Source organism: Quercus robur, chromosome 1 (assembly GCF_932294415.1).
Source record: "Quercus robur chromosome 1, dhQueRobu3.1, whole genome shotgun sequence".
NCBI classification, from domain to species: Eukaryota; Viridiplantae; Streptophyta; class Magnoliopsida; order Fagales; family Fagaceae; genus Quercus; species Quercus robur.
The window spans coordinates 19945170-19960234 of NC_065534.1; the positions used below are offsets into that span (position 1 = coordinate 19945170).

General features: G+C 33.7%; 1 protein-coding gene across 1 annotated transcript; it reads right to left on the minus strand.

Moving 5' to 3' along the window:
• Positions 1–749: 749 nt before the first annotated feature.
• Positions 750–9880, minus strand: LOC126724634 (E3 ubiquitin-protein ligase RHF2A). Its single transcript, XM_050429079.1, has 9 exons — positions 9630–9880; positions 8881–9027; positions 8736–8782; positions 7359–7421; positions 7150–7258; positions 6658–7034; positions 6432–6539; positions 5966–6325; positions 750–987 (listed from the first exon to the last, which is right to left on the minus strand). Exons 1-8 carry the CDS (start codon positions 9642–9644, stop codon positions 6013–6015), a joined length of 1179 nt encoding a protein of 392 aa, XP_050285036.1. The 5' UTR covers positions 9645–9880; the 3' UTR covers positions 750–987; positions 5966–6012.
• Between the last annotated feature and the right edge of the window lie 5185 nt (positions 9881–15065).

Consider the following 15065-nt stretch of genomic DNA (forward strand, 5'->3'; position numbering starts at 1 on the left):
TGTCACGATGAATCAAAGAATATGAGACAAATCGTTGTCAATCAAGAATAAATTAACACTAAGTTTATTTTAGCTTTTGTTCAGCATTTTAGCTTTGTCTACTCTTTTCCATTCACAACAACCGTAACTAGGGATTTTCAATTCAATAAATCTAGTCTCACAGAATTTTCACCGAAAAATTCACACCCCCCATATCTTTGTGTGTTGTGACAGGCCCAAGTGAGATTCCATGTGAGTGAAGGTATGAATTTTTTAGTCCTAGAATGAGACATTAAAAATACATTATAAAAATAAATAATAAATAATAAATAAAAACATCAAAGTTGAAGAGCCAACCAAATCAATGAACATTTGTTCCTAATACACGTGCATACAGTGATGAGGATGACAGATGACATACAATTGAATATCCCATCTCAATTAGAAAAATAGGAAGAGAAATATTAGGATATAAATCTTTTGATTGATCAAGACCTTTGAATAAAATTGGAACGATCAAAATCTTTGCTTTCTTCTCCCACTCCCCTTTTTTTTAAATTTTTCCCCCTTGTTTCAAGGATATGTTCTCTCTTCAGCGCAATTGAAGTGGAAAGATATTCATATGAGATAAACAACAATAAGTTCCATTTTCCTTTCTTTCTTTTACTGCTTAGGGTTCAAGGACGAGAGGAAAGAAATGTCTCATGAAAATTTGATGTAATATGAAATCGACCATGTGTGTGCATGTAGGCTCGAAGACATTGATAACATCCTTAAAAAACCAGAGCGATTCTGTATAATATATTCATAAATAGGTCATTATATAAATCAATTTACAAACACATACTAGTTTCTACAATAGAAGAGGTCTCTCTCTTGTTTATTTATTTCAAATTATATATCATCGCCCAGTGCTCTTTTCACATGTAAAAGGATAAGCAGTGGCCTGAAGAGGATGTCTAAGCATCATATCCACAGCATGCCATATCTAGGAAAGGGAAGTTCAACCTGATATCAAAGAAGCATCTCTCATTAAACTTACAATTCTCACCAGAAATTGGCTTTCATAAGTCTACAGGAGTAGCAATAGGATTTAAGCAGTGAAAGTAGGATTATAACAATTAATAAACCTATTAAATAATAGTAGGCTTTGAATCAATGGGTCTAGGCAATCAGGACATCCACATGCACACTAGTTATTAAGAAGATTTACAAGATTGCTTTCCTTGAGGAAAGGGAAAATGTGTGTTTGTCATCAAGCATTAGCTCAAATGGCACTTCCTCTTCTTTCAAGAACAAGATGGAAGATCACTAGGTTTAGACTCCCTGAACGCATATGTAATTTATCAATCAAAAGGATAGAACAGTAAAGATGCACATAAATATCACAAGGGTAACCAAATTTCAACAACAATATGGCTATAACACCACACCACCTTTTTCTTCAAAAAATATACAGGATTATCTCTACAAATTTCGGAACAAAGAGACAAGTTAAGGACAAATTATCAAGCCAACCACAACTTGAACCTAACCTAGGAATCAACCCTTTCTAAAGGCTAGATTCCAACCTCAATAAAACCTCTCCATGGAAACAGCACATAAATAGAGAAACGTACAAACATTTCAAATATTTTAAATGTTGCTTAAAAGTGAGAACCAACAACACATTCCATAAGCCCTAGAATACCAAGCTTACACTAGATTATGAATCAAGCCATCACCTTATTCCTGTTTTAGTCAGAGCTGGAAGGGCAGGCTACTTGATGACATATACCTAAACCTAATCCCAAATAGGAGTGACCTGAAACAACTCACATATTAATCATATTTTTAATGATAACACTATTCTTATGTATAGCAATATTATACCTTTTTTTAATGAGTTGTAACCAAGGCAGGGCCCTTTAAACCCACCCCTGGGGAGTAAACCACAGATGCATGATATAGCTATATTATACCATAAAACCAAACGCCTGAAGAACCATAGCTGAGAATTGTACCTAGTGCACAGAGCTCCCACTTTCTTTGGGGTCTAGGAGAGGTGATTGATAAGCAGTCTTAACCCCCCACCTTTTTGGAAAGGTTGATTCCTAGACTCTACCCCCAACTTGCGTATTCGCATAAGGCACTTGCCATCACACTAAGAACTGTAGCTCAAGGAAACATATAAATTTTCAGGGCCACATTATGGTGTTTTAACACATTTTGAATTCCTAACTACCATTTTATGTTAGGTCCCACTTGCTTCCTCTCCTACCTCTCTCCTAACTTCTCTATGATGAGCTTTTGCTCCTCTGTACATTGGCACCTATTTGGTTCTTAATATCATGGAGAAGCTCTATCTCTAGGCCCAACAACACACTCAAAGCTTTCCTATTCAACTTAAAGGTAACTTCTAGTCTTGCAAACTTCTTTTAAAGAGGATAACTAGGGAAGCAAGCATCTGAAAAAGCTGTTACATCTTTGGCTTGGCTACCATGTGCTTGAAGTAATCCATATATAATATAAAAAATTTCCATCTCAATGGCAGACTTCATGTCCTACATATTCACAAGTCACAACCAGTACCTTTTAGTTCAATGCAAGCCAGGCACTTAATTAGGTCACAAGTGAGGCAACAAATATAATAATAAGACCCTTGAGGCAATGTGACTTTAATGAGGTGCTCACCCTTTTGATAATACTTATGTCACCCAGAGGTGAAAATGAGCACCCCATAATAAAGGTCATACTCAGCACACAAAACTCCAAATTTTTTTTTTGGAGAGGCCGATTCCTAGACTCAATCAAACCCACTACGTGCCGCTTTGGGCAAAATGCACTTGCACTGAGGCCTGACCTCATTAAACTAATGGCTAAATTATATAACATACTTCCATAACAATCTATTCTCATATACTTTTAAAAGTAAGGATCCTAGGTCTAAAGGCTGATGAGATTTAGCTCAAATGGAACCTCCTCCCCTTATAAAAAGAAATATGGGGGTAAAATTGTGGATTCAAAAACCATCAAGTGCATGTCTAACTTACCAATCAAAAAAAAAAATCCTAGGCCTCATGAAAAATAGACCCTAAATTGAAACTTAAGTTAAACATCTTCAAAGATATTTTCTTTAGGGTGGAACGAGTGAGGAGTTTAAATTTCACTTTGTCAATTGGAAGGTGGTTTGTACATCGATTCAAGATGTTGGTTTGGGGATTAAGAACAGATAATCTCCCACGGGAGTTACACAGGCAACACCAATCAGCAATTATAATACCCTATTTCCTCAAATTCTCTGCAAAAATTTTGCCCATCATGGCTGTCCAAGCAAAAATTGCCACTTCTAGTTGAACTCTAACCTACCGTATACCACTCCATGGGAATTCACTGTCCCCCCCTTCCTCCAAAACCAAAAGCCACGACTCTTTCAAGAGAGCAGACCAGCTTCCCACCAAAATACACCCCACCCCCCCCCCCCCACCCCACACAAAAAAAATCCCCCCTCTCCTTCTTTATGATTTACCATAGCAGCATATCAATCATCCAAGAATAACTTCATAGAATCTAATTCCCAATCCTATACTGCAAGTAAAAGTGAAGGGCTCCACTGAATGCTATCCCTTGAACAACACAAGTGTAATATGCTCTAGTAATGAAGGGTTCCACTGAATGCTACCCTTCCATGTAATATGCCACTGAGGCATCTTTGTTCCTGACTATCCAAAGTAACTTCAAGTATCTATTCTTCAAAGTATAATCCCCACACCAACAGCTGTGCCAAATCAGACCTTCTGCTATCCCCTGCCTCATAACAAAAAAATCTAGCAAAGCTAGGCCATCTATTTCTGATATTCTTCCATAGGCTTATTGATGTAGGAGAATTTAAGCCCAAAGGGAAGAAAATAAAAATTAAAAAGGGGCACGAGTCCATTTTCTTTTATTTCTCCATGCCATGCTTAATTTATTATTATGTCTCGAGTATTTTAAAAGGTCATGTGACTTTATTGAAGTATCCGATTAGGATTTGATTGTTATATGTAAGATGAAAGATTAGGAATCTAGGGTTGCTAGAGGCTATTATAAATTGTTTCTTTTGAGTCATTGTACACAGCCTCCTTTTCATATTTAACCTACAGAGTCTCAAATTTGAATGTTTTTTTAATCTCTTTAAGCCTAGAGATTGATGTTTGGGTATTCCACTTCAATCCTATTTTCTTCTCCTAGCTGTAACCTTGTTTTATTGCTAAAATTTTCTTCTTAACCATTCTTCTACACCAATTCTAAGTTCTCCTCACTGCATCACTTACTAAATAGGGACACCTACTAACATCCAAGCAACACTCTCTCCAAGAGTTCCCTTTTCTTTTTCTTTTTTTGGTTACTAGCGTCCAAATGAAATCCTTCTCAACAACATAAAGCCATAACCATTAACCAAGTAAAGCTCGATTAGATACTGAAAAATTTCTAATCCCTAAACCTCCAAGTTGGATAGGATTGCAAACAATATTCCAATTGACTCAACAGAATTTAAATTACTCCCAATGCCAAGAGCCTTATAACTAAACTGATTGGCACCTCCTAGTGTTTCCAACAAAACATCCAAGGTTCAAGTCCCCCAATCCCCAAACAATGAATCATCAAAAAATTAAAATTCCTCCCATTTTCCATTCAAAAAAATTTTATTTTAATTTTATTCATTCTATTGCTGCTCACCTGTAGGCCTAAATGAGAACATCATTTTACAAAACCTAGGGTTTTATCTATTATCTCTATGATTCTTTTTGTTGGCATTTTTTTTTATATATAACTTATCAAGTAAACTGATTCTTATAGTGTGACGGTAGTGAAACGGTTGGCCTTGTTTCAGTCATAACAAGTACCCAGGACCCTATCTTTATAATATGCTTATTATTTTAAATTTCATTACATAATAAAATACTATCATTTACTATATAATTTTCGTTGTTGATCATTTACTTCTACATTGTGATATTGCTAGAGAATTATGATCTCCAATGTTATGTTTATTTGGGGTGCAGCGGAGTATGCCGAATAGGGTAGTTGATTTGTTGGCCTGTTGGATAGAGAGGTTTACTAGACAATGTAGCAGAAATATTTGGAGTCCAAACCCATTTGTGCATAATGTGGACTATTTGAAAAGAATGTTACACCAAACATTTGAAAGTATGAACAAGCTACAATGGATCTAAAGATGAATAGATGATCTTTTTACCTTCCTTGATGATTGGATTACGCTTTTAAGTGGTCATTCACTCTCGGATTTGCTAGAGTTTCTTGAGTGTTGTAATTAGTTTGGGTAAAAACTAGATGCATTGATTTTTTTTTTTTTTTTTTGATAAGTAATGAAATTGAATTAATCAAAAAAAAAAGGAGAGAAAACCCAGGTACAAGATGCACTGAATTTAATCATCCCTGGAGGTAAAAATACTATTCGGGCTTCATTGGTCAATGAAACATGTGTTTGAATTTAATTGGGAAGCCTAATGTATTGAATCTAAGAAACTGTAACTAAGTTTTGCCCTTTTAGTTTATTTTTTTCTCAAACAAAATCAAGAACTATATTGCCAAAGATTGAATGAGAATAAAGCTGAAAATTAATCATACACCAAATATGATTACAAGATGCCATTAAAATGAAAGACAAAAGATAGAGAACTATGTAATAAGCATGGAAAACTGGTACAAAATAATGAAATACCAATCAACGGACAGAATGAGAAACATGCAACAAAATAACACAAGCAAATAGATGATTCAAATGGTTGAAGGAAGTTGGGATAATAACTATAAGCACCCACAAATGCAATTTTTAATTTATTGGTAAGTTACATAGATACCCAATGGGTCGTGAACCCACAACCTCATGCTCCTCCTAGAACCTATGTGGGGGGAGGAGCCAAGGAGGTGCCAGTTGAGCTAGAGCTTATTAGCTCGACATATGCAATTACTCGGTGCAGCAAAATTCAATTTTGAAGCTTACCTTTTCTAAAGGAAATGATTTGAGTGATGCAATTGCAGAAATAATGCTTATGTCGAACTGGAACCAGCAGCACATGCAGCTGGCTTATTTGTGTCTCCCAACGAAATGGCACCACTAGTCTCTGATGTGCGCTGGTTGCCTGATTCTGTAACTGAACAATTCTCTATACTAGTTGATTCAGATGCAGAACTTGTTCTACCAGTTTCTTTGGTCTCCAGACGTTCCATCATGCGTGATACAGTTGCAATCCCTGCATTTACCTCTCTTCTAACTTCAGAACCAATGTCTGACATCGAAGTGTTACGAGAGAATAATCTCTCCCTCCATCCTTTTGTGCTTTTTGAAATGGATTCTTTGTATCTAAAAAGAAAATTAATCATAAATATAGACCAAGTCGTAGAAGGGGAAGAAGTCATCAAGTTTATCACCCTCATACAAAACATGAAATGGTTGCATAAAGTAATACCTCATAGACACTGCATTTAATCGAGACTTTATTGATTCTGAAAGTGATTGGATTTCTGAAGGTCCTGCTCTATCTGGACCACTTGGTAACGATTGACTAGGAGACCTCCTGAATGGAAAAATTATGTAAATATAGTAGTACATGGCAAAAAAAAAAGATTTTATATAATATAAACAAACTTAGACTAATGTAGAAGAATTGTAATGATGTAGCATCAAAGGGATACCTATCCAATCCATGTTGATTGGCAGCAAGAACAGTTGAGCCTGATGCTGAGGCTGAAACCTGGTCAGCTTGGGGAGAATATACTGAAGAAGTCAGTTGTGAAGGTTCTTCTCCCACAGTTGTATGAGGTGAAGATAGAGCAGCTACTGCAATTGCAGGAGCTGGTTCGCCTTCCCCCCTCTGGACTGAAGCAGAAGTAGCAGGAGGTGAATTAGGATGAGTTGAGAATACCAAGAACTGAGGACGACCTTGAGCTGATGACCTATTCCTTTGGCCTTCCCTTCTAGCAATGTGGCGAGCTCGTCCCATTGCAGCAGCAGCAGCTAAGTGCTGGATTATACGCTCTTCAAGTTCAGCATCATTTGCACCCACCGGTAACTGCATTAAAACACAAAAGCAATGATTTGTACATGACCCTTCCCAGGTAAATTTAGCTTATATGTGACTTATTAACAAGAGAAAAGAAGCACAAAAGCATAGGCAGAGTACAAACGTGTTGTAACTCAAAATCCCCCAGGGTTGGATGATGAAATATTGTGGCATTTCTAGAAGGATTAAACCTAAAACTCCTCTCTCGTTCTACTGCCTCGAGCAATTCCTGGCTGAAAGAAAAATAAAAAAACAAACATATAAATTAATATATATACCTTTCATGTGACAACCAGTAAGAAAATCAAAACAAAAGTAGAGAGCAGCAAAAACCCGGTTGGATCCTTCAGGCTGATGGGTTGCCAGCACATGGGGCACTGGGAACTTCTTTGGCACCTACAAGATTAAAATAAAGTTATTTTAATGAATTTTTCTAATCAATATAACATCTGCGCCCAGACATGGAAATTTGATCAGACACTGCCAAATATCAGGACATTCTAAAGGGAAGTTAGGATTCAACAGACAGTATGAAACTAAAAGAGCTTGTGCAAAAAGCAACACATTGAAATATTAACTGCACAGATTGAGAGAAGGAAGAATCACTGTTTCCTCATTCCTCCAGCACATGATACACCAATTTACTTGGAAGAACTTCCATATTTACAAGATAATCAACAGTCAGGATCTGTTCTAACTTCTAAGGCAACATCCAAGTAAAGAAAGCAAATTTGAAGACAGATTTTTCTTCTATAAGCAAATTTGAGGACAGACCACAGATAAAAAAAGTTACTACGATTTAGAAGGCCTAAGCCCAAGGCACCAAGCTATTTACACCTATATCTCTACACAATAAACATTTCAATGTTAGAACTTCTTTTCATTAAAGATTTTTTAGGATACAATATAAAAATAAAATCCCTAAGCCCATGTCTAATTCTCTATGTTAATACAATTTTTTTATTATATAAAAGAAATGATTTTCTACAATAGAAGCCATACTCTTGAAAAGCATCCAACAAACCATTCTCAATAAAATAAGCATAAAAGACTGTTACCATTAAGTATTTTGAAATATATATATGAAGGAAAAATAAAATAAAATAAAATAAAATAAAAACGTAACATTAAATTAACCAATCAATCAATCCTACAAATGACCAACAAAGGAAGTAAATGGCCAACAAACAAAATGGTTCAAATTTGCAATGCCAAAGCTTGGAGCAAATAAAACAACCTATGATGCTCATCAATATCCTCAAGCCGCTTTTCAAAAAAAAGTCACTACTCTCCTCTCCAAAAAAAACCCAACAAACAATATTTTTTTTATGGGTTTTGACATTCCCATCCGACCCCTGATTATCACCAGCAATCATAAGTGGAAAAAGTAAATAACTTCATGCTCTCAAATTTGAACTCACATGCACTACCAATCTTTTTTTTTTTTAAATGACAGAGCTATAACTGATGAACTTTTGAGGCAAAGCCTGCTCTTGACACCTTAACAGAACATGGGCTCCTAAATCCAATCTTCATTCACATCACTTGACTCATATATGCAATGATAAAGCACAAATATTATTGCACAGTGACATGTCGACACCCCCATCTCAGCCCTATACCACCTGACCCATGGTTATTATCGACAATCACAGCAGTGCAAAAGGCAAATAAATTGATTGCTCTTATAATTGAATTCATTTGCACTACCATTCAAGAATACATTGCAGATGAAACTCGTGCTTGCAACCGGTCACCTGTATAAAATATAGAGAATTGGATTAGTTAAAATAATTCATCAAATACCAACTCGAGAATAGAAAAGATACAGAATTTTGCAATAAGTATATGATACCGTCGAAGGATCACTATCACAGAATGCTTCAAGGCAAATGCTGCAAGCATCATCGCAGGCATCCTGGATTCCACCCTCAACAAAGGCCGCAGCTGACGTCAAATGGGCCTCTGACGTCTTGTCCTCCTCCTCCTCCATCCCCGGAACCTAGAAAAATCCAATTTCTGAAATTAGTAATTTTGACAATTTGTACATATTCCAAATCATCGTCTAACATTAAAATCTTTTCAAAACAACAAACAAAGCAAAAACCCAATGTTCCATGTAGCAGAGTTTTAAACCCACAACCAAGAAAGAAAATCAAACCTATTGGAAATTTGCTAATTTGTATCAGTGCAGGTAATTAACACACTAAAAGCCCCAAATCAACAACAAAAAAACATATAACCTTCCACGAAATCGAATAAAATTCACAACAATCACAACAATGAAAATCAAAATTGAGCTCTTGAGATAACAAGACAAAGCTCATAAGAATAGAAATGTAACAATTCAACTCTACCAATTGTCTGATCGTAAATATACATATCTTATACAGATTGTCCGAACCAAACACCAATACAAAAACAAAACGAAAAGAAAACCAGTGAGAACTCGAAATTTACACCGTCTATTTGTTTAACAGAGAAAACTCGGAACCTTATCAATAGGCCAAAAAAAACCAGCAGAATTTAAAATTTCCTCCTAAAATTTTCTCAGAAACCAAACAACACAATTTATAAACAAAACATGAAGAAAAAAAAACGCACCGAATTTGCCTCCATAGAAGAATCGAGACGAATCAATCTCCGTGTGGCAGGGACGATCGAGGCTCGAAACCCTAGAAAACGTGACTTTTGACAGAGAATTGGGGGAGATTAGACGAGGCAGGCGAAGAGTAGAGGAGTTGACATAAGACTTCGACTTCGACTTCGACTTTCGACTTTTGTTTGTGGTGTTGTGAAGAGAAGGGAAGCCAAAGACAAAGACAAAGACAAAGACAGAGCGAAAGAGCAAAGGGAAACGAAAAATCGATCGAGAAAATTTAGCGTTCCCACTGACTACAGTCGCGCCACGTGGATTTTTTCAATGAAAGAGAATATCTTTTCTTTTTCTTTTTCAGATCAGTTTTTTTTTCCTTTCCCAGCTCACTTCTCCATTTTTTACCTACTATTCTATCCTCAACTTTTCTTTTCCTTTTTGTCTTTCCTTCTAAACCAATCAAATTAATTTACGTGTAATTGGAGAGAGAAAATAAATATAGTAAAGAAAGATAAAATACCTATGTGTTGAAAGTGGGGAGAGAAAGAGAAAAGAAAATATAAAAATATATATTTTACTTTTCTTTGGTTTGTAGAAGGAAGAAAATAAGTTTTTTTTTTTTTTGTATACTTGAATACTTGATTAAGTTTTTTCTTTTTCTTTTTCTTTTTAACGAGAAGTCAATAAAATTTTATACAAGATTAAGTAAAGAAAGCAAGAAAAATCCATGCCCAAAAAAGTAAATTTTTTAACCACTAAAAGTCAACATTGAAATTTTTAAGTGAAGATTTCTTGTCATTTCCGTTCATTTTTTAGCTCAAATTGATATGTTTTCTCTCTAATTTTTTTTTTCCTCCTATGACCGAATAATAGATAAGTCTTACTTTTCTTTCCTTTCTAATCTCTTTCACTCGCTCTAAAAATAGTGTAATTTATTTTTTTTAAGTTAAATTACAGTTTTAACCCATAAAATTTGGGGTTATTTATTTAGTCCCTTATTTTTTCAGATTTGGTACCAAGTTTTTTTTTTTTTTTTTTTTTCCAAACTAAGCCTCTCATTCATTTACATTATTGATCTAACTTTTAAGTGCCAACAAAGCAAAATAATCTCTCTCTCTCTCTCTCTCTCTCTCCAAATGAGTCAGAGACATTATGGAAGAATTAAATGGACCAAAATAAGAAATTCAAGTTTGAAGGGACCGAAATAAAAACAACACAATGGGTTAAAAGTATAATTTAGTTTAAACAATAAAGGTGTAAAGTTTCAAAATAAAATAAAAAGAATAAAAAGATAGGAGTGCTAAAGCTTAAAAAAAAAAAAAAAAAAACATTTTTAATTGTCTTTTTAACCGTCCAAACAAATTGATTAGAAATGCGTGCATGACATGTGAAGTGCGAATGATTGACCTTTGTATATTTCTTGTCGCCATATGGCAAGAGTTTAATGTTATTATAATGCGGATTAAAATAGCATTGGCCAATTTTGATAGATAAGATAAAAAAATAGCCTGAAAGGAAACTTCCGCGTTATTATCATTTTTATTTTTATTCCTTTTTTTTGGATTATTTTATCAATTTTACTTCGATTTTCTGCCCAATGATGAAAAATACTAAAATAGTCCTGTTGAGCGGTGCTTTTGTTTTCTCGTTTTTAGCCTCCACCTCCACTGCCACACTCACCATCATCAATATGCAGCTGCAGCAGCATTTTAATTATAACCTATCCTTTAAAAATAAAATATATTAAAAAAAAGTTTTTTTTTTTTTTTTTTTTGGGGGAGAAACCGAGAATGAGAAGAGAAGATAGTCTTTGAATAATACAGTATTAAACTTCGGCCAGTCCTTGTGACTTTGGTAATACTTATTTTTATCAACTTATTTTATTATTTAATTTATTTTTACTGTTATTTATGGGTCTTATATTTTTATTGTACTTTTTGATACTATTCATGGGTCTATACTATTTCAACTAACTTTTACATTTATCTATAATACTTTTAGCAAAAAAAATTTTAATTTCAGTAAAATAAGCGAATCTCAAACAGACCCTTCATCTCAAAAAAAAAAAAAAAAAAAAAAATCCTCCACTCTGTCGTTTTACACGAAACAAAATTATAAAAATTTCCTCCACTAAAAAATATCTTTAGACTTTTCAATTTTCACCATCAATGTAATTTAATAGTCTTTTATTACAATTTCTTTATATCTACATTAGATTTATTACACGTACTTTGCATGGTCTTTTTTATTTATTTGTCTTTGGTTTTGTGCTATAATGTTTAAAAGTGATATATAATTAACCCTATGTATTTTTTTTATTTAAAGAAAGAAGTAAGGTAACGTGGAATAATGTTTAAAAATAAAATAAAAATAGTGTCCTAAGTTTTAAACCAAATGGAAAAAATAAAGGAAAAAACCTAAAACTTAGAAACAATAAATTACTTTTTTAACCCGTTTATGTTTTTTAATTTATAATTATTTAACTAAAAGATATGAGTATTTTAAAGAGTTTAACAATTTGTGTAAAGGTATTTTAGTACACAAAATGTTAAAACTCAAACATGAAAACATGTTATTTATGGTATAAAATAGATGATACATATGAAGTAGGCATATTCAAACCATGGTAACTCGCTTGAAAACATAAATAATAATAATAATAATAACATTTGAACAAAATGTCATTGACAGTGGTTTATATTACATTAATAATGAGAACAAAAATTTCATAAAAATTAATAATAATGAGAAGGAAATACAAATTAAAAAACCCGAGTAGTGTTGGTTCTCCACGTGCAAGGTCCAGCCCACATAGTAGCAAAGCCCATATATGGGTTTGTCATGTTTAGTTTTGTACAAGACCAGCAAAGGCCCCAAATTCAAATAGGATTAGGAATAAGAGGCAGTTGGTTTGCTTATAAAAGCAAGGAGTGCCGCATAAGGTGTGCTACCAAAAAAAAAAAAAAAAAGAAAAAAAAAGGACAATAAGGAGAGAGATGTGTGTGAAGAAGAAAATAGAGAGGAGAGAGCAAAATGTTATCACCTTTGAGATAAATAATTTCAAAGTTTAGTTACAAAATTGGTTGTAGTCTAAAACAACCTTAATAAAATAAATATTACTACATATTTTGAAAATCAAATAGTTAAATTGCATGTTCATTACACTCTTAATACATATATCAAATTTTGTGTCAATCGAATATTATTTACTATATAATTTATAAGCTTATATTTTTAATCATAATTTTAAATTACAAAAACTTGTAATTTAAACAATTTATTGATGACAAAACTATTTATCTTTAATTTTATAGAAATTTTGCAAAAATTGAGGATATAAGAAGAAAATGTAGTGTCTGGAAATAGCTTATTTAGCTGAAACCGGTAAATAAAGTTAAAAGGTAACTGAAATAGTACATTGAGACCCATGAATAGTGTAGGGTCACAGTTCAAGACCCAAGCCCAAAATGTGTGGAATCTTGATCCAATGAGCCCAATACAATAAATTTATAGTGAATGGGTCAAAGAATTAGGTCCTAATGAATTAGACAACGGTTAGTATTGAATTGCATGGTGATCAAACACAAATAAATGATACTGATATCAATAAACTTTCAGTCCGAGGAGGTTAAATCTGTATATAGTGATCACTTTAAAATATCAGAATGATTTGGATTGCTATACTATTTTTTCTCTCCCCTTTCGGATCCCCTTCTCATAGAGGGTCTCTCACATTATATAGGTTCTTTTGGATCATCTTGATCCTACACTTGTTGATCATCTGAGTCCCTACTTGAGTGCCCGTCCCATCAGACACCCCTTTCAGCCTTCTGTGAGTTGTGGTAGCCAAGACAGCACTGTTCAGAGGTCTTCTCCACATAAATGCGGCCAGAAAAGTAGCTGCAATGCATTTAATGTGGTGGTAGCAGATTTTCCTTAGATATTTTGAGTTTCCTTCTTTCTTGTATGTTTATGGGGCACATTTTTATTGTTAGAGCCTTTTAGAGAGTCACTTTAATTGCCAGAGTACACACTTGGACTACATTCGTCGTATCCGAGAAGATATTTCTCCTCGGATCTCCTTCCATTCATCCCCCACTTATGAGACTTTAACTGGGAACCCTTTAATAACTATTCGTTCCTACAAATAGTATCAAAAAGTGCAATGTGACCCATAAATAGTAGCAAAAAATAAGCTGAATAGTATAAAAAAAAAAAAAAAAAAAAAAGTCTTTTTAAGCCATGCCAAATGCACACGTAATCCAATGGTGGATTTGTCAAAATTTACCTTCAATAAAAAGATATTGAGTAAGGTTGTAGGCTACAACCCAAAGAAAACAATTAATTTTTCTTTAGCTATGAGACATACACAAGAAGATTTATTATTGTATTTGGTGAATCTCAAGTTAGGCATAAACTTGAGAATTATTGTAATTGATTTGATAATAGTAAATTAATTTAGAGTTTGTTCCGTGATTTTCCCTTTAAGGAGAAAATGTTTTTCATGTAAATATTATATTCTTGTGTATGATTGTTATTTTGGATTGAATTCAAGTAATAATATCATTTGGGACCCAACAAGTAGTTGAGGTGGCTAGTTCTTAAAAAAAAAAAAATTAAGGTGGCATCTAGTAACTCCTAGAAATGTATTCCACCATAATGCATTGTTGAAAATATAAATCGCTACTTTTAATAATTATAAAAGTAGAAAAACTTATGTAATTTTGTATAAATGATGCATTTAGAATTATAAAGAGCAAGAATATATGAGCAAATGCATTTAATTTCATATATTAATTATTTGTAGGTGATAAGTAAATGGAATATTTATGTAAAACAAATTTATACCCTTAGTGCGATGGTCACTTCACAAGTATAAGTTCTTGTGGAGTGCGGGGGGTAAGAGCCGGGGTTCAAGTCTCCAAGAGGGAGCTTTATACGCATATACATTTAGATTATGCTAGATTAGAATTCTATCTTGTATATATAAATATATATATATATATATATATATGTGGGGACCGGCCCAGAATTATAAGTTGGTTGGGCCCTAGGCCCGTCTGAGGACCAATTTTGTATAAATGATGCATTTAGAATTATAAAGAGCAAGAATATATGAGTAAATGCATTTAATTTCATATATTAATTATTTGTAGGTGATAAGTAAATGGAATATTTATGTAAAACAAATTTATACCCTTAGTGCGATAGTCACTTTACAAGTATAAGTGCTTGTGGAGTGCGGGGGGTAAGAGCCGGGGTTCAAGTCTCAAAGAGGGAGTTTCACACACATATACATTTAGATTAGGCTAGATTAGAATTCTATCTTTTATATATAAAATATATATATATATGTGTGTGTGGGGACTGACCCAGAATAATAAGTTGGTTGGGCCCTAGGCCCGTCCAAGGACCAATTTTGTATAAATGATGCATTTAGAATT

Excerpts from the sequence above, each read along its gene's own strand:
- LOC126724634 (XM_050429079.1), bottom strand. Across the intron at positions 8,783-8,880 it reads GTGATAGTGATCCTTCGACG|GTGACCGGTTGCAAGCACGA; the intron begins GTATCATATACT and ends TATTTTATACAG. Across the intron at positions 7,259-7,358 it reads AGCCTGAAGGATCCAACCGG|CCAGGAATTGCTCGAGGCAG; the intron begins GTTTTTGCTGCT and ends TTTTTCTTTCAG.